The sequence below is a fragment of the Haemaphysalis longicornis genome, unplaced genomic scaffold, assembly GCF_048455015.1.
Source record: "Haemaphysalis longicornis isolate Haplotype H1 unplaced genomic scaffold, Haemaphysalis longicornis Haplotype H1 scaffold_2, whole genome shotgun sequence".
Lineage (NCBI taxonomy): Eukaryota > Metazoa > Arthropoda > Arachnida > Ixodida > Ixodidae > Haemaphysalis > Haemaphysalis longicornis.
The window spans coordinates 249,652,937-249,673,264 of record NW_027526295.1 but is presented as its reverse complement, the minus strand read 5'-3'; the positions used below and the strand labels follow the sequence as shown (position 1 = coordinate 249,673,264).

General features: G+C 45.9%; 1 protein-coding gene across 6 annotated transcripts in view; it reads right to left on the bottom strand.

The window, feature by feature from the left end:
* LOC144170366 (uncharacterized) overlaps nucleotides 1–20,328 on the bottom strand; it is an 87,130-nt gene that overhangs the window by 43,326 nt on the left and 23,476 nt on the right. For 5 of the 6 annotated variants that reach the window (XM_077700126.1, XM_077700132.1, XM_077700129.1 and 2 more), the window contains exon 4: nucleotides 7,356–7,786. In XM_077700126.1, coding sequence (XP_077556252.1) covers nucleotides 7,356–7,786 — 431 coding nt within the window. Of the gene's footprint in view, nucleotides 1–7,355; nucleotides 7,787–8,505; nucleotides 9,047–20,328 lie in introns of those variants that run through there. The other variant, XM_077700131.1, reaches the window with a different exon arrangement.

Below are 20,328 nucleotides of genomic sequence, written 5' to 3'. Positions count from 1 at the left end.
GCAACACCCTAGCCTCTGAGCCACCGCGGCGGGTGGATCTTGCTTTACAGTGGCGCCATCTGTTGGTGACAAAATAAACTATACAACATGCTTTTGCCGCTCGATGACCTGGGCGAAAAATTGTATTTGAGTGCTTACGTAAGGTTGTTATGCTCAAGGAGCCCAATGTGTTCAACTTTGCAAGTGTTTTATATACATACGAGGCAAAAGTAGTAAAAAGAAAAACGAAATGCTACCGTGGGGTCAAACGTCGCTTGCGCACTGTCGTCTGCTGCGCGTCCTCTTCGGTCTTCTGGCGGTAAAAAAATAATTAAGTCGCTTCGACGGCTTTATGCAAGGTGAAATTGATTATTTAGAGCCGCTTGATCGGCTACTAGATTAGTTTTGGCATACAATGAGCTGTAGGACAAATGATAACTGCAAATTTAGTACTTCAGTTCGAACCTATGTTGTGCCGGAGTGCTGCCCGCACAAGCGCCAATTGCTCGAGGCTGATGCGCGGACGCAGAAACAATTGCAACCTAAAAACCGGAGTTAAGGTAGCAATTAATAACTTACGAAAGCACCAAAATAAAGAATTATGCACTTTAAAACAAAATTAACGTTAAATTGTCAGTTTGAATAATTGGTTTGTTCTTTGGATAGTGCATGCGGCGGCCGCAATGGCGCCACGGTACGCACGATCTAAAGCAGGGGGAGGTCCAGGTGCGGGCCATTTTTTGAGGCGGAGTTTCGCAACTGCCTACATCGAAGAGCTCTGGCTCACGTAGCATCCCCTGAGCCCCTGGTCCAGCCAAGCTGGCACGACATTCAGCACATTCAGACAAATTTCTTCTAAAGAGGGCAATAAGGGCCAGCTCAAGTAAATGGGATATGCCACTACAGTGAACTAGAATAAACACCACCACAGCAAGTCCATTACCCCCGCCACCCCACCTTCAAGTTTTGATCTTTGCGATTCAAGGAGCAGTGGTGCACCATCTCGCACCATGTGTCAGCTTTTCATTGAACGATGACCTGGTTCTTACAATTTTTACCAACGTAAAGCAATCAAGGAAACGGGGGAAAACTGTTTGTGTTTTTGCGAATCAACTGGCATACATCTGTACCCAAATGTAGTCCCGAACAATAATACCAATTTTCACTGGGGGGTGACCAGCTACAAGTATGGGCTCCCCTGCTGCCCTCAGCCTGGGTTCATGCACTTGCAACACAACGGCAACACAAACAAAACGTGTTATCCCGAAGCCCTCTAAACCTTACAGGAAAAAAACATGAGTAATAATAGCGAAGTATTGTTTATTTTCGTGGAAAAGAAAACGTTTTTGGGCTGCAAAATTTTCTGGGCCCCAAAATCACTTCAACCGAGCTGCAGGCACTAAAGCATTTGAGGTGATGAACATAGTTATGCAGCTTACCTAGCGCAATAAGGCGTTCATCGGCCAAAGTTCTTTTTTAAGAACAATAAATCGGCGAACACCATGCACTAGCGCAGCGCTATGTTGACTGGCAGTCAGTGGTAACGGACACGCTCACGTTTTCTATGCTTCTCATGACCGAAATAATGCCACCACTGTAAACAAGCCTACTGCACGAGTCCAACTGGGACTCACTTCTCAAGCATTAATAAACGCTTATGTCCGCACAAGCACTGTACGCCGGACAGCCTAATGTACACAACTGTACTGCTCCTGTCTATGCGAAAACTGCATTCATTAAACTAATTCCTACACCCCGTCATTGCATATACTTTGAGCACTGGGGGCGGACTGCTAAGTGCGCACGAAACAAATTTTGATTGAACCGCCTCTAACTTGTTTGCATCACACTTGAATAAAAAAAGGAAAGACAACTGATGGACTAACGAGCAGACATATTTGTGCTATGAGAATATCAGTAAATTCAGCCTTAGTAAATACATTTTATGAATGGACAGATACACAATACGTTGTACGGTAATACAAGTATATACAGTACAACCCTGCCCTTACGCTCCCCAGTGCTGCGTTTTCCCGTCTGCTACGTTGCTTTTGTCTAGTCCAGGCACAGCTCACATAGAGTCCCATTCGTCACCACTAGATGGCCCTAATTTACTCTATGCTATCACCATCATCACTGCGCTTACAACGGAAGTTTAACTTCAGAATGCCGGAAGTGTGTGTTTGCCATTAAGCACCACCGCAAGAATAGCACGCGCTCTCATCGTCATCGTGCACTTCAAGCTTTGGGAACGTTGAACTTGCAACCACAAACTTTGTCGTGCCTTGATGGCACCGTGAAAACGGGGGCACTTTCCCTTCAGGAAAAGTTTGACGTAGTAAACGCAGTAGGCAGGCAGCCAGCACAGAAGAGAGTCGATCGACATAGTTAGGGACCTGGGAAACACCAATTGCAGGGAAACACCACACGTGGTGTTTCTTTGCAATTGCAAAAAGTGACAATCCTACATTCTAGAGTTTTATAAGGTTCGAAAGCCAAAGTTGCAGAAATATATGGTTGCAAGTCAAAGCTACACTGTTCTCGTGCATTTTCGAAGGTTTCCTCACTACTGTGTTTTCCTGGTTGTTACATTTTGTTTTCCCGGTACGGTGAAAAATTTTGTTTTCCCGGTCCGGTATTTACAGTGGAACCCGGTCCAGGGTTCCACTGTAAACATAAATACATCGCCCTCTTGCCTTTCACATACAAGCGCTCAGAAAAAGGTGCAGCAGTTGGTGGGAACATTTTTTCCTATTTTGGAGTATGGAACTGAAGTTCTTTGGGCCTGAACTTTTTTTATGACCGGGTTCTAACAGTCCACTTCGAATAAAAACAGACTGCACAGACGCTTCATTGCAGGCATATCAATGACCCAGTGAGAATACAAACTGCATCGAATGAACAGTTCCGGGGAAGACAAAGGAAGAGGTAATATTGTTTTGCTCTTTTTACCTTTCCATGCAACGTGCTAGGGAATTTGTTTCCTCGAAGTGGGTGGCCTGCACTGCTTATCAACCGGATACAACTCCTAAATGAAGGTGTGATTGATATCTTTCTATAGGAAGGAAAACTTACATTTTTATTCATTACCAGCCATCTCCAAAGTGACACTGTGTGCCGATGGACTACGTGAAAATTGCTTTATTAGTAACGCCCACAGCAGTAGCATGGTGACTGTGCCACAGCACATGATCGTTAGTCCAATCTGCAGCATTTTTCTTATATATATATTGGGGTGGGTGATTGATCGATATAACCTCCGAATAATCGATTAATGCTTTAAGTTGCGATTAATTTTTTAACCGAATAATCGGTTAAAAGCCATGTGAGCAAAACGAAACAGAGTGCCGTGTTGAAATTGTGCGCAAGCCTGTCGAGGATCACATTTCTGTTCAAATAACCCGCCTGACATCACAACATAAAGCGATGCAAGTATGCTCAGAGATGATAGTGATTACAACTGTAACCTCAGAGCCTAGACAGACAAGAAAGTGGCTATCTTAATATAAATTTACACAGTACAAAATCAGTGAGTGGGCACTTGCACAATTTGGTCGTTGTATAAACGAACTCTGTCGTAAGTAAACCATGATTAACTGGCTTCTGCAATTTCTGCAACTGCCGATGTTCCTGATTCTAGAAAAGTGTGAGTGATGAACACAGTGATCAGCTTCTCGCCCACATCAGCGCCCGCATGAATGACGTGCTTACCTCATCTGGAGTATGTGTGACCAGGCCGGCTAACGAGCACTATTATGGTATTATAAATATTCTTAAAATACTATTTTTGGTCATTTTTCTTTCAAAACCAACACAACCAAATAATCGGATCAAAATTTTTAACCGATGCCTAGCCCTAATATATATATATATGATTGATTGATTGTGGGGGTTTAACGCGCCGACGCAACGCAGGCGATGAGGCGCGCCGTAGTGGAGGGCTCCGGATTAATTTTGACCACCTGGGGATCTTTATCGTGCGCCGAAATCTCGTACACACGGGCGTTTTTGCTTTTCGCCTCCATCAGAAAAGCGGCCGCCGCGGCCGGGAATCGAACCCGCGACCTCGTGCTCAGCAGCGCAACGCCTTAGCCACTGAGCCACCGCGGCGGGTTATATATATATATATATATATATATATATATATATATATATATATATATATATATATATTAAAAAGATTAAATTAAGAATTTAATTACGGATCCTGGATCCATAACTTTTTGTCTTTTTGACAGCAGTTTATTGTGGTTAATAGCTCTTCCTCTCCAATTTCCGATGTCTCCTCCTAAGTGCCTCAGGGTAGAGTCTTGGGGCCACTGCTTTTTTCTAATCTACATTAATGATCATCCAACTAATATTTCTTCTTCAATATGCCTTTTCAATGATGACTGCATTCTGTACGTCCTATAACTAGTACCGATGACCACCTTGCTCTCCAGAAAGACCTTAATCTCATTAACAACTGGTGTGGTGCATGGCAAATGACGTTAAATTTATCTAAATGTAAAGTAATATCCTTCAGTCGAAAAACATCAACTGTTGCATTTGATTACTACTTGAATAATTCCAATGTGTCACGGTCATCTTCGTATAAATACCTTGGCGTCAATCTCACCTCTAATCTTACTTGGGCAGCACATGTAACCTACATATCCGCAAACGCCTCAAAAACACTAGGATACTTACATCGAAACCTACGAAACACGCCAGGTAATGTCTGCAAACAAGCTTACTTAAACTTTGTTCGCCCGCAGCTGGAATTCGCATCATCCATATGGTCCCCCTTCTAAGCCTACCTCATTAACCAGCTAGAAGCTGTGCAAAACAGTGTCGCGGTTCATTTCACGCATTTACAGTCGCCCCTCGAGCATCACACAAATAAAACATGACCTTTCATTACAGCATCTAGAAATACAGTGCAGAGTTGCCCTCCAGTCTGCTTCATAAATGTATTCACGCACCCAGACTACCACCCTTCCAACTAACAGCACCATTGCACATGTCTAAACGGCTAAACAATCAACGAAGCATCACACGCAACTTTGGAAAAAAAAATTCATTCATCGGCTTTGCCTCGTGACATAGCACTCTGGAATGACCTTCCCGACGTCATTGTTAATTTAACTAATCATGCAACTTTTTGCGAACAAGCAATGATACATCTATCTCGATAACATTGCATAAACTCCTTCAATTGTTTTTGTTCATGGTGTTTTTTTTTACTGTTAAATTCTTGTTGTTGCCTGTAACCCCTCCTTGTCATTTGTGCAATCATTGTTATTAGCCCCAGTGTATCGCTTTGTAATGTGGCACAAGTTTCACCCACTAGCATTTTTTCCTATGTACCCCCTTACTCCAAGCTCTGTAATAGAGCCTGTAAGGTATTTTTAAATAAATAAATAAATAAAAAATTAAAAAGAAGGTCCCTTCACCCAAAGTAGTCAGAGAAGCGCTGGATACCCCACCCAAGCACAGGAAACCATTACATTTACATAGAATACCAAAGAAAGTGGACAGGGGCAAAGCCTCCCCAAAAGCCTAGTTGGTATGGCATTGCACCGGTATTGCGAAGGTTGCTGGTTCAGGTCCCACCGAGGAAGCATGTTTTGTAGCGTGAGCTACACTGGCCGAGGTTGAGCAGTTTCGCGTGGCTCCTGGAGAGCCGTGCTGCGCATGCGCGAGGAGCAGTGACGTCTCACGGTGCACAGCTGGCGCGCCGGGGCCACCGCGATTGGATTGGAAATCGTCTTAGCAGCAATAAGTATGACAATCAGCTAATCCTCGAAAACCAGGAAACCTAAGAATAACTAGCTGAACCTTAACTCACACTACATATATCCTGGCATAGCCGAGCTAAGCCACTGCTAATTTTTTCTCCACTTGCTTTAAAACATTTCCAGAAGATTAAATGACAGACTACTTCCCCTTTGCCTTATTCTTGACTGCAAACTCTCCTCGGTCTGTCGGTGTGTGCTCGCATATGTGCTGGAGTGCGTGAGTAAATCAACAGATGTCCGTTTCTTCAAGATTCCCACATATTTTAAACGAATCGGCAGCAATCCATTGTGAAACGTCTCATCAATCAGGTTGTGTACTCAGGCCCAACAGTGTGTTCAGGATGTTCTACTTCGTAATTAGCTGGGGAACATTGCTGTCATTTAATGCACACAGCAAATATAATAGAGAGCGACTAAGGTGGCCACACACATAAGCTTTGTACTAAAAAGAAATGTGATGCAAACAATCATTCTGCATCAGCGGTATAGAAGATGAGATACTGCCTCATCCAGTGATCACAATCTTCAAACTTATGTGCACTGGTCACAACTATTGCGCATCACTGAAATCTTGCTCACAAGCATCATCAGGCCTTTCCTACAGTGCTCTCCTGAAGGCAAGAGAACTTATGCACACCAAAGCAAAGTCAACCAATAATACTAGAAAAGCAAATGTGTGCTGTGCATAATTACAAAAAACTGTTCCCTTTATTTATTACCAATCATATCACTGCCTACTGGAAGGTGCCAGTCAACCACAGCAAAATGTTTCCACAAACTACCATCCTGACCAACATATATTTTAGAGTTCTTCTGAAGTCATAATGCTCTCACAAGAACTGTAGTACACTTCTGGCAGATAACAGTGAGAACGTACATTTATACTTCTGTCCTTCTATTGGGCTAACCACACAGAGGGGAAGCGTCATTTTTTGTCCCAGTGCTTCGTAGATATAACCAGAAATGGGTGCGGCAAGCACTGCACCAGCAGCCCTTCACGGAGAGAAATGCGACCAGCCCTGAAAGCTGAGTTGCTTGCACTAGCTGCTAGGTGGCGAGAGCAAATTAAAATTGCAAATACAGATCAACATGGAGAACCCGGAAGCCACTCCATTAAATGCTGCAATGCAAAACATTCATGCACCCGGCAAGAGCATGCAAATAATCTCTGGAATTACCAAGTACCAAAGTAGGAGGCAGAAGTTGCAACGCCACGAATGCTTTGCCCAGATATATATTGCACCTCTGAAGTCTCAAATATCGATATGACCCACACACACACACAAGCCGAGCACGCGTGGCATTAGGGTCACGGGTCCACTTCGATTAGAAGTGCAACAGTCTCCATGGTGCACAATCATGCCTATCCCTGTCCTAGATATGATAGGATATGATATATGAATACAAAAGATGCACCTTGTGGCATTGAGCACCACAGAGAAATCAAAAGTAGTGCAAGCCATGCCTCTGACCGACGCCAACTCATTTCCAGCAGAATTTTGAAAGTGTTGAAGCCTTTTTTTTATGCACTTCAACAGAATACCAGGGCATCAGAACATTCTGAACGGGGGAATAGAGCTCGCCGCATGCGCTCACCGTCGCTGGATGACGCCTGGCTGTCGGTTGCTGATGCCAGGCTCGACTCATCCTGCATGGAGCTGTCGCACGAGCGCACCATGTCTTCGTCCTCATCCGCCATGCCCCCTTCAGTTCCTCCCACCGTGTCCTTCGACTTCCCTTCTGCCTCGTCACCGTCCCTCACCACAGACACCACCACCACACAGTTCTTGACGGCCGTGTCGCCATCGGGGCGGCTCAGAGGTCCCTCGTCACCCACTGCCTGCGACGCACCGCCACTGTTCGCTGCTCTAACGCCCCTGAATTGCGCTGGCTTGCGTCCCTCACTGCTGGCATCCTGCAGCGGAGAGCTGACTGCCTGGTGTATCCCTCGGAGGCGCCGGCGAGTCAGCTTCTGTGTGGACGCTGGCCCCGCAATGTGGTTCGATGCTGTATCATCCTCCTCCTCCCTGCAGAAACGGGCCACGGAGACTCTTAGCAGAAGGCAGTTTCATGTGAACCCTGACGAGACTGCCTTAAGAGCCGGTATATCACTTGTGGATGGAAGCCACGTTGGGAACATGGATGAACGGCACTAAAACACAACAGAATCCACTCACAGCCACTCATCTACCCTTGCTGCACACTATTACAAGCAACGTCTTGCATTTGTGTGCTGCATTTTCAACGACATTGCCTACGAGCCCAGCAGCAAAAGCACGGCTGTAAAAGATATCACTTGCGGTGCACAACGCACACAGTCGTGCACCAATGTCTTCAAGAAAAGAGAAAGAAACGCATCCTAAAACCTGGCCACAACAGCGCATTACATCGTGCCCATACACAACAAGCACCATAGAAGTAGACAGGGGTTAGGAAGCGCTGTAAATTACAAACACCTTAATTGAGACTACCAGTCAGCAGTTTAACACCGAAACAAATCTAGCGGCCCGATTTTGGGCAGCGGAAAATAAAACAAGATTAGGCGTTTTACTCGCCGAAGTTGCACTTGGGCTATGAGGCACGCCGTAGTGAAGGGCTCCGAATCAATTTCGAATTATATCTAGACACATGGGCGCTTTCGTTGTTCGCCTCCATCAGAAAGAACGGCCGCCGCGGCCGGAATCGAACTCGCGTCCTTGCCGATTTCCAAAGACCGCGAGCGGAGGCGCCTAGGGAAAGAGCTTACCCGAAAAGTCCCAAAACGAAGGCCGCCGGACCATAGCAGGGGCCCAGAAACCAGCCGCCGAAATCGAGAGTTCGCGAACACATCGCCATAGCGCGCGCGCACAAGCAACACACCCGCGCGCGAGCTCGCGGGCACCCGTCCAATGTGATCGCTGGGCGCGCACTGGGCCCACGACCGCCAAGAACAAATCGTGCGCCCGAGAGGCGGTCACGGCACGCGAACCAGAACGACTGACGTTGATTTACTGCCTTCCCCCATCCATCCCATTCCCGCAGCTACAGAACATCCACCGCCCCTACAACGCTTACATTTAAAAGCTTGTTTCTTTCCAGGGCCAGTGTCACAAACGGACGCCAATACACCTCGCCCACGTGAACGCCTTGAAAGGAGAAGCAGAAAAATACACTTCTAAAAGAGCAAACAAGCCAAGGAAGCGACAGCAATTTGTCCCAAAAAACTCCAGTTTCTTTCTGTCTCTCAGAGCATACAACAGGCGGGCGCGCCCTTCAAGCCGCACGGGCGCGAACAAAACTGGACGTAAACACAGAGGAAGCAAAGCAGCAACAAAACCCGCGGTGTCATAAAACGGCGAGAAACCAATTCTTGGCCTTTGAAAAAAGCCGGCGGCACGAGCCTCGTATCTCCGGTACCCACCCGCCTCCTCTCAACGTACCCCGAGGTAAGATACGGGGCAAAAGAGCTACCCCCCCCCCCCCCCTTCCACTCTCTCTTTAGCCGCACACAAATGCACAGAGGCAACGGTTCCCTCTCTCCCGCGGTTTTAAAGGGAAGACGACGACGCGAAATCTCCCTCAGGCGAGTCGAAACACTGCGGCGGAAACAAAGGGGGGCAAGGACGGCCCGAAAAGCGGCGGCGACTTTGTCACTTTGTCGTCTGCCGACAAAAGCAGACACGTTCTCGCACACAAGCGCGCACGTGTCGCTTCAAGGACGCCAATGAATAGAATGGCCGCGGGCGACAACCTAAACGCAGCGCGTCTCCCAGTTTCTCCCCGACCGCCTCTGAAGCGGGTGAACAACGATGGCTGACACAGATACGAGTCTGCCCGAACGACGAAAACTTAATTGGTGCCCTTCGCTTTTACGACAGGACGCGCGGACGCGGAGCTGCTGTTGTAAGAACTGAGCGCGCCAAAACGAACAAGCACCAATAGTCTAAAAATGTACATACATGCAGTAAATGGAAACGCACGGCAGCCAATTGACAGGCCCCGCCACGTCCTCTGGGGTGTTTTCAGTTAAAAAGGACCCGGGGCGAAATCATGTGGAAAATTCCTGCCGGTTTTCCTGGTTCAAGAGTCAACATAAATGTATTAGCTTCAACAAACTTCCAGAAGGACTTCCAGAAATTAAAGAAGCGAAGCACCAAATTAAGATTTTTTTAAGGACAATTAAGGTTTCTTTTAAACTCTGAACATGGGATTGAACATCAAATACTCAACGATTTCTAAAGAGAAAAGCTAGAACAAAAAAGAAAAAGTGAGAACGGTCAACAGCGCACCAGATCTACGAATTCATCATACTGAACAGTGCAAAGGAACAGGGTAAACAGAAATTTTATTCTCCCCATTATTTCGTTGCCTACGTTCCTACCACACTGCTTTTACGACACATTTTTACCTACTTGGCCAGCTTTTAATCGACTACCATTAAAATGTTCCACCTCCGGCGACTTATAGTTGTACCATTTCATTGTCACAGGTGTCAACTGCAGGGAAAGTTCCAAAAGGCTTCGTCGAGTTGTACTGTGTCGCTCAAGTTGTGGTTCATCATTTTCAGCCAACGAGGCCATTCGTTATCAATGGGCACCAAATGAGAACTGCTTCAGCGCTGAAGACGCGTAGCTGTGCATTTTTATCAAAAAGCTTAATTCTTCATTTTCCCGACGTATTTTGACGAAAAGGGTGGGTTGTAATGGTGCAGTCTTCAAATAAAATCGAGCACGAATAAACGAAAAAGAAAACTGACTTGGAACACTTAACCAGATGCCGATAGCTTTTTGCACATCATTTTTTTTTACTCCCCTTATGAAATAAATGAGAACAGGGAGAAAAACTATCACAGAAGGTATGTTTTCAAGTTTCTGCATTCGCTAATGTTCAAAACTGGCATGACTGATTGATATAGATGAAATGGAACTAAAAACAACACTACAATTGCCCCGTCATGTTTGTTGGCGGTGGTGTAAATCGGCGGCTGCCGATTACGTTTCTTCATACAGACCTCACCACAAAGTGGCTGGGTAATTGCCACTGCTTCACCTCTTTGAAGTTTGTGAGAAAATTGCCATCATTGCTATCGGGGCAAAGCAGTGTCTTTAATGAACCAAATTTGTGTTTTGTCTTCATGGCCTTTTAAACCAGCAAACAAAACATTGATTCAGTCTCACCCACCCTTGTACCAACACAATACATGCTTGGACTTGCACACCTTTCACCGTAAGGTGCCTCAAGCCCCTTTTCTTTGACATGAGACGAGATCAGGTTTTACGAAGCGTGACAAAAAATATTGGAAAAGTGAAGTTCAGCATCTCACTGTGCCTTTCGATTTTTATTAGCTGCCCTGGCTGTGGACGGAGAAAAGAGATAAAAGAGAGGTCGGAAAAGGATACAACCAAAGCAGCCGCATACTCCCTCCCTCCTCTCTCCCCTCTCTCCTCCCATAGGGCCTTTTTTCAGGTATCCTTGCTTCTCTTGCAAAGCACCAGACCGAGCCACGCTGACATACACGGCCACACACTTGACCGAAGCCAGTGCATCTACAGTTCCACGACGTGCTACGAGGTAAGTGAAATCAATCACAGCCCCTCTACTTTCACATACTAGAGGCAATCAACGTTCAGTTACAGGCACTTGTTTATAATTGTTAAATCATGGCGCCCACTGTTGCCTTCTCAATATAATGCTGGCGCCCACAGTATGCGTCACCCATAACAGGGTGGCAGTTGTGTGATGGCAGTTAGGCATGTCTGTTTAATAGGCATTTCTTAGCGAAGCTGTAAACGTCTTTGTGCACTTTCCGTTGCAGAATACGCAAGAGTCCGACAACGGTTAAAGGTGTAAACTCTCGTTCATGCCCAACTTTAAACATTATACTTCAAGGCAGTATTAAATACAGGTGGAATGTGTTAGATCATTAATTGTAATATCATGATTAGCAATTGCATCATTTTTTATTTGGGACCAATTCCCTTAGTGATGCTGTAATTCCGAGGTGCTGCTTCTACAACCTCCCATTTTTTTTCCTTCTTTGTGCTCTACTGCGGTTTCTGTGATCGATGGTTTCCCTGACAGCTGCAGCGTGAATGGCACACTCATTCCCCCTCTCCCTGCATCCACAGCCATCATTTTTGTCCACAATTCAGATGTAAGAAGCCCAAGATAACCCCCTAGGAACGCATGCGGGGGCTCAAGATAAGCAGCTTGGCTATAAAATGAATGACATGATGTCGACGACGCTTCACAGGCTGTTCCAGCCTTGAAGCTAGCCCATGGTTCAGGCCCGTTTCCACTTAATACTACACAAGCAACAAAAGCAAGCGATTTCAGCTGCCCCAGATGCAGCAACTGAAACTATTGGTCTCAACCAAACAATCTACAGCATGTTTGTGAGCTATAAAAAAAACAAACCCAAGGTTCCAGTTCGATAAGAAATAACGTATAAGTACGCAAAATAGTAATTCGACAAGAATCACAATCTTTATCTCATGCATGTTGACTTCCAGTCATGACTTCGGCGGTACTATTTCTACATTGTGCTAAAAATCCGAAGTGTGAGGAGAAAAAGAACTATTTTTTTCGAGGGGGGGAGAGAGACAGAGAGAGAAGGGTGGAAGGGGGGGGGGGGGGGGGGGGGGGGCAACGGCAATTTCAGATTTAAATTCACAGCTAGGCATGATTTTTACAATGAGCTCACCTGGAGTGCTGTTTATGTGCAAAGGCTTCAACTAAGCGTTTACGTGTACTGAGGAAAAATAAGACGACAAGTGAATTTTCAAGGTACATGGGCACTGCAGACACTCCTTGTGTAGATGCCTCGCCACATGTGTATTAAGGCCTCGCCACACGTGTACTATACATGCCTTAATAATATTATTTCTGTCGAGCACTTTATCACCAACCATAACTTTGCTGCTTTTTCTGTCTGCAATGTGCTGATTATTTTTTAACGTAGTTTATCGTACTCTTTTTGATGGGATGAAATATGCACTTGAACAAACAGCCTTCCTGATGTCTCGAAACATTTTTAAAATAAATGTATTTGTGCAGATTACAAAAGAATATCACAGAACAGGGCAAAGCAGAGAAAGAAACCGCAACCAAGGCTACACTAGTTGCAGTTCTACACCAGTTCAGAGCAGCCAAAGTCACTCGACTACTCGACGTCTCGTCTTGAGCGTTCACTAAAATTGCTTTTCTGAAACATTTATTTCTACGTGGTTCTCGGCTCATGCCGTGCAGTGTAAAGTGTTTTGGCAGGGAGGAGAGTTAGAGGACAGGGCAAAGGAAAGGTGTGGTCTACGTTCTATGGGGATTAGATTGTCAGAGTAAATTTAGGGCGAAGGCAACGACTGAACACACCGCCTGGTCTGCCTCCCAGTGCTTGTGATCAGCAGAGCCAAGCCATTCGTGGTACAGTCAAGGCCTGAGTGGTCCTAGAAAAACTAGAATTTGGTCTCAAAGGCTGACAAATGGACCACACCCAGATGTGTTGAGGTGCCACCGATGTACCCGATCTGATGCAGTTTCCCTGATTGGGATAGTTACAGTGTAATTTCTGGTGCAGGAACATAGATTTTTTTCGTTAATTATAGCCACATATTCTACTCAAGCGAACACAGGAATTTATACCCCCCCCCCCCCCCCAACACCCCAAGAACGATTTCGACAACCCCCTCCCCCCCCAAAAATTCCACAACCACGAACACCCCGCCAAGGGATTTATAACCCCTCCCGCTCCCAAACCCCCCGCCAGGAGGATTTCGACATGCCCCCGAAATTAAAATTCTGAATAAATCCCTGAGCGAACACATTTCAGAAAACTCCGAGAACACCTTAGCATTTCTTACTGGTTGCAAATTAATTCGAAAACATAAATGTCCAACTGAATGCTTGAGATGTATGGCGTCTTCTTTCTGTCTGTCCCATCCGATTCGCACACTTTGTCCCATCAAGCCTCAGATGCTTTGCGTCTTTCTTACACTATCAAATGGCTTCGCCCCCTTGCCGCTTGAGACACTTTGCTTTCGCATCCACTTATGTCTCAACGCTTTTGAATGGCTCCGATACGTCATACACATTGTGCCACTGCTAATTCCTGCCAGAGTGTAATGGGACGACAACTGCCGACAGTAAATTTCGCCGCCTCTCCGTTCACTCGTTTGGCTCCATTCTTTCCCTCCCTTACTTCATCTGCGGTGTACTGGTGCGGATGGCCACCTATTGCATTTCGCAATTGCCGAGTTAAAGCTCGTGCTAAGGAACACTTCCCAGACACATGGGTTAGAAGTCACTGGCTTTTCCACTCTGTGGTCTGTCTATTGCTCCTGCATTAAAAACCTGGCAGGCTTCTTGGCGTTGCATTTTTTTTGAAGCGGTGGTCCCCTTATGGGGCCCACACGGTTTCAAAAATATCACAGCAACCACAGTGTCTACAGTAGAGTAGGCACTGCGGTTCACCTATGGTACAGTAGGTGAACAGATGTCCTTACTTGAGGATGTGCAGTGTTGGTTCTAATGCACTTGGTCAGGGACAGTGCTTTGTCGCCCACTGCACCACCTAAAACTCCTAACTACAAAAAAGACCCGCAATAAAATTCACTCACAACGGCTTAGCAATGCGACAAAACATTACTTTCCTCAACATTTATTTTTCCGTCACTGCAGCCCGGGTTCCCCAATGTGAAAAAAGTTTTTATTCAGTTTATAAATAACTACATGAATACTGTCCCCAAACCCTTGTTGTCAAACAAAGTAGAACATAAAATGCAAACTTCGTGCAAAATTTGAGTACAAATGAGCAAGATGTTTACTAAAACAGAAATGTACTAAATTGTCCACTTACTGTTGTACCAAATGGTTGATTGATTGATTGTTGGGTTTAACGGGCCGACGCAACGAAGGCGATTAGGCGCGCCGTAGTGGAGGGCTCCGGATTAATTTTGACCACCTGGGGATCTTTAACGTGCGCCGAAATCTCGTACACACGGGCGTTTTTGCTTTTCGCCTCCATCAGAAAAGCGGCCGCCGCGGCCGGGAATCGAACCCGCGACTTCGTGCTTAGCAGCGCAACGCCTTAGCCACTGAGCCACCGCGGCGGGTTTGTACCAAATGGCAATATCCGGTGTGTATGAGTGCAGCCAAGACAAAGATGCTTACAATGTACAAAGAATAGACGTTCCAGTAGTGATCTCCGCATGCAAGGATTCATCGGACAACTTTCTGGACGGGTAGCATGAGTCAGAAAGGTGAAAACAGTGGCAGTGGCGGGCGCTTCCATGGATGACCAAAGGCCAGCGCAAAGCATTACCAAATGAGCCAAACGTGGAAATAAACTGCACCTCACAAGCGCCAGCAAAATAAAATCATAAAAAAAAGACTCATGAAGAGAGTGAATACCACATAGCCAGACACCTGCCCCTCAAGTGTCAAAGAAGTCAGCCGGAGAAACGAATCACTACAAAAAGCACGGGCCATGTCGTGAACACGTGCTTGCCCAGCTGTCGATCACCTGAATACCAGCCCCGGTCATAAGTGCGCAAGATGGAGCATGTGTACCCTGAAGAAGGAGGAAACGATGAAAGATAAAATGGAGTGGTTCGGCCCGCTTCAGTAGTCAGGATTATTGTCCCGCCAAAGGTGCTGCAGAAGATAGAATGGCTTAAATGCCACCTTCTAAGGAGCCCGCTACTTGACCCTGCAAGACTCCGGAACCAGTGCTCCCTGGCAGTTCATTGACAAAATAATGCGCCAATGTCCGCAAACTCAGCTCAAACACAGTGTACAGTTGTTTCTGCTTGTTATTCGCAGCAGTATAGATAGTGGGAACAGTGAGATTTTTATTCTTGTTCGCCGTATTTTTTGCGATGTGGCCAGCGAGCACGTTACTCTTGTGTCCTGCCCTCAGTGTACTTTCTCAGTTGATTCCCTTTTGTCTAAACAACCATAAAGATTGTATGGTTATTGATTTGAGACCCCCAAATCACTCTGTAACGCTGCTACCGGCGAAAGCTGGGCATCGTCAGTGGAGGACTCAGTATGTTCCCTTGGATACAACACTCTAAGGTGATAGCCACAAACCTTTTGACCTACTTAGTGCTGCCCACTTTGGAAGATGTTTGGCGGCTAATAGTTTTCATTACACTCAATCTAATGAGGTCGTGAAAAATAAAATATTTCCCAAAATTTCATGAAACAAGAGTTCCCTGTGGGCTGCTGGAGGGGGGCTTTGAAGATATTTCATCTACCACTACTGGTGAAAGCTGGGCGTAAAGTTCTTGCCAGAGAGGAACACTCCAGCTAAATGCGCCAGAGTGCAAAAGCAGAATTCACAAAGGATCAAATCGTGAGCAAGATCGTTTTCAGTTAGTTACTCTTGGCTCGACGTCCATCTCCTTGCACAAAACTGAGAGGGCACAGGGGCTGAACGGCACCGTAATTTTGTTTGCTGTATTGCCTCCTGCCCGCCACATTTCGAACTTTCAACAATCCTAAACAAACAAGGAGGGATGGAAGGGTAGCGCTGCTTGGCAATTTGCCTACCAAATCCAACCACATGCAACACCGGCAGCTGTGTCAGACTATTTTCGCCTGCATTTTTCTTTTAAATAGGGACCCACTTGCATTTCCAGAAGAAACTGCTTCTGCAAGCTGCCAGCACTCTACTCAACGTGTCCTGCTGCCTCTGTACCCTATGAGCGTTGCAAGTGCTAGCAAAGACACAGTTAGGGTAGTCTGACTGAAGGACAGGCAAAAGATTACTTGTGACAATTATCATGGGGCATGAGCGTTTGTGCAATATGCATGACACAAAAAGAAAAAGGGGATTTACTCTATACAGTGGAAAAGAAGGGAAGAAAAAGATTGAGCAGTTTTTAATACCTGCAAAAAAAAAAATGGAGGGGGTGGGGGCAACCTACGTCATTAGGACTCGTGAACTCATGCCAAAAGAAAATGGAAGAGAATAAAGGAGGTTACTAAGACTGGCGGTTTCCCAAAAGCTTGTCGTACCCATTTTCTATTTACCACACACCCTATCATTTCAAAATGCAAGTAGAGTGCTTATTTTGGGATCGAGCTCATCTCTCGTCACTATCACCGTACATGAACCGCAGCTGCACGTCATGGCAGTTTTACCCCCTGCTTATGGCAAGCCCGGATTGAGGACCAAGCTTTAGTTCCACAGCAGCCACAATCAATGTAAAACTCCTGATAGCTGTTTTTTTATTAGCAGCCGTGAACTTGCCCTATTGATGTGCATCAAAATTGAAATGCGTTAGGCGAAGGGGGGGGGGGTCATCCAGACATCCCCCTGGATTCATGCCTCATTCAAATTTGTTAATTTTAAGTGCGAATGCACTTTATAAGCGACCCTGAATTCCGGTGACCGCCGTCCGTCCACATAGCAACAGCTGCGGGTGCGCGCGCTCCTCGTCTTCCTTGGCAACGGAGGGAGATGGGCGCGCGCTGCCTGGCCGCTGACATGGCACATACCCACTTGGGGGATTGGCCAGGAATCTCCTCGTCTTCCTTGGCAGCGGGGGGAGATGGGCGCGCGCTGCCTGGCCGCTAACATGGCACATACCCACGTGGGGGATTGGCCAGGAATCGGGCGTGAGAAGGGCTAATGCACCCGCTTAAAGGAGTACTGACACGAAATTTCAAAGCTGAGATCCGCTCTAGCAATCAAGTACAACGACAACACAAATAGGTGTCTGTGAATAAATGCATCTTTCTTTCTTTGTAGTTGTGTGTGTGTGTGCGATCTCTCTTTCGCGAACATTACCAAACCGCGCAAATTCAACTCATGCATTCGCACTTTCACATTCTTCCCCTCGGGGAAATGCGGGGAAATTTTAAATATATGATTGACTTTATCACAAAGAAAAATAAAGCCAGTGCCACACATTTTTATTCACCCATGCGTTGTCACTGTGAGCTTCAACAATCCAGCCAAGAGAAGTTAAATAGTTCAAATCAATCTATTCTTATCAATATGGAGGGCACAAGTGTTTGAAAATACTGGGAGAAAGCAAAAGAAGTATGGTTATTCCTAACATTACTAGAATAATGTTGGGTTATTCCTGCTTCCAAATGAATGATCAAAAATTCATTACACTGCACAGGCATTAAAGGAGGGCTTTCCTCGCTACCTGTTCCTCGAGCATGTGCCACTGTGGGCGCACGTGGCATTCTCCACGCCGGCATAGCAGCTGAAGAAACAGTTACAGAGAACCGCTAAAATCACCCGGGGAAAAAGGCCTTTTGCCCGAGGCTACCTCTGTATCATCACGAATATCATACGGTTACAGACAAGTGATTGACAAAATCATGCTAAATCTCCAAAGGTTCACTCACAAATGCAGCACGAAAAAGTAAACAAATAAATTGAGTTTATTAACGAGCTGAGGGCAGCCAACAGGCCTTTGTACTGGGATCACGAAAAAATATTTTAAAAATATTGACAACGTACACACTGTGTACAATGAACATGAACAAAGCTGGCACGATACAAAAAAAAACCATAATTGCATTGTACAGGTAACACAGAACATCTAAGTTCTGTGTTAAATGCAAAGCGATCTGTGCTAACCAGAGATAAAAACATGCCAAGTTGAAAAACCAATTCTTAATATGGGCAAAATACAATGCAAACAGCTTGACATAACACATGAAGCAGCCAGCCAAGAAACAGCCCAACAGCCGCTTAGCAAAATCAATTCCGTCTGACAGAACAAAAGAAAGAAATACACCATAAGGTTCTGAGGGAGAGAATAGGAGCGAGCTGTTTGAAAATACCGACCTGCAAAGAATAGAAGTTATACGTCATAAGCACGGCCAGTAGGGGTGCCACTGAAATACTCCAGAGGCTTGTTTCAAAAGCTGTCGCGAGTCGCTCCGGGTAGTTCCTCACTATTGCCGCTGCTTTTGCGGCCCGTTCACGGCTAAAATTTACCATTTGTATTAGTTGGAATTAGATATTTGTGTGAAGATGTCACTGTGTTCGCAAATGAGTTGTATTTGTGAGCGTGTAAATGTTTCTGACGCGACCTTAGTGTGGTACATTAGGTCTGTAGGTATATAAGTGCCAGGTGCATGTTACAGACCAGCGTCGCAAAGCCGACATATGCATGACGCTAATTGTAATTCCACTGCCCTGAAATTTGCCAACAGTGCCTCCGTGAGCAGTTCCCTCAGATGGCCTTGGTTCAGCTAGCACTGTGATGTACTAAATTTCTTTTGTCTGCTTACATAATCCAGCAGAACACTTATACCTGACAGCACGCCAGTTACGCTTGCCAATATCATACCTCGAATATTGACCACCACCCTGGACAAGACAATGTGGCATAAATTTCACTAACATTTTACGAAAGAAATACTGTGGATTAAGGCAAAATTATACTCACGGACCAACACACAACAAAGGATTTAATGCTGGGTTGGCTTGTCCTGAGGCGAGTGGCACTCAAACATTCGTGGTCCACTACATGGCCTCTGCAAGCAGCGCACAGACAGGCTTATCGAGAAAGCTTCATCCGCGACTTAACGTTTCTTGGAAACATCACCATATAACCACGGCCTCCCAATTTCACCCCTTTTGTCACGGCCTGCCGATTCGTCGTGCGAACAAAAGAGCATGTGTGAAAAGAGAAGTTGAGTCACTGGCCACGGTGAGAGGTGGGGGCGCTGCTTGTCAGCGAAGAAAGCGCCTTGCACCTACTTGCACCACCTCCTGTAAAGGTGATATCTTTTTCTACTGTGAAACTTTACCCTGCTATCATCTGGTAAGCATGCAAATCAATTTTTTTCTGGACTGCATTAGGTTTACCAGCTAAAGAACTGTCATGAAGCAACGACGACTGATTTGAACGAAATCAAAAAGCAGATCAGCAGAATTGAAGCCTGTCTGACTGATATAGAAAAACTGTGGTTGATCCCTCTTTCATAGGAATCAGTCATAGGAATCAGCAAAACACGAAAGGGAAAAGGGCCTTCACAGAAGCAGTTGAATCTTAAAGGAACCTCCTTCATTTGCGAAGGGTTTGCGAGCCTGACCCTGCCAGACAAAGTGACGCCGACACGCAAGAAACAAAAAAACAGCAGAGGGTGCCTCAATTCACGTGCGTCGCCCGTACACGAAGGCGCTGGCATCGAGGCGCTAACTGTCAGTGCTCATTAGTGTCATGATGTGCTACTTCGCTTTGCCTCTCCATCTGAACGAGTCATAGAGAACGAAATAAGGCGCGTTCGCAGAGCTGCTCATGTCTCGGTTCATAGCTCAGTGGGAAGAGCGCCAAATACCTCCCATTGTGGCGAGAGAGTCGCGGGCTCGAATCCGGGCGCCGCCGCATCAATAGCACTTTTTCTGGAGACGTCACTTCCATGACGGATATCACAACACTGAGATCTTTGTGTACCCGGGCATTAAACACTTTCGTGTTAAAAAAAATGTGAACACTGTGTTGGAATTCCACAACAATTTAGCTGGAGTGGCGGATTCTGTGCAGGAAGTTATAGCGAACGTTTGTAAAATGAATGAAGGTCTTGCGGATGGCATCGGTGACATGAACAACCGTATGAG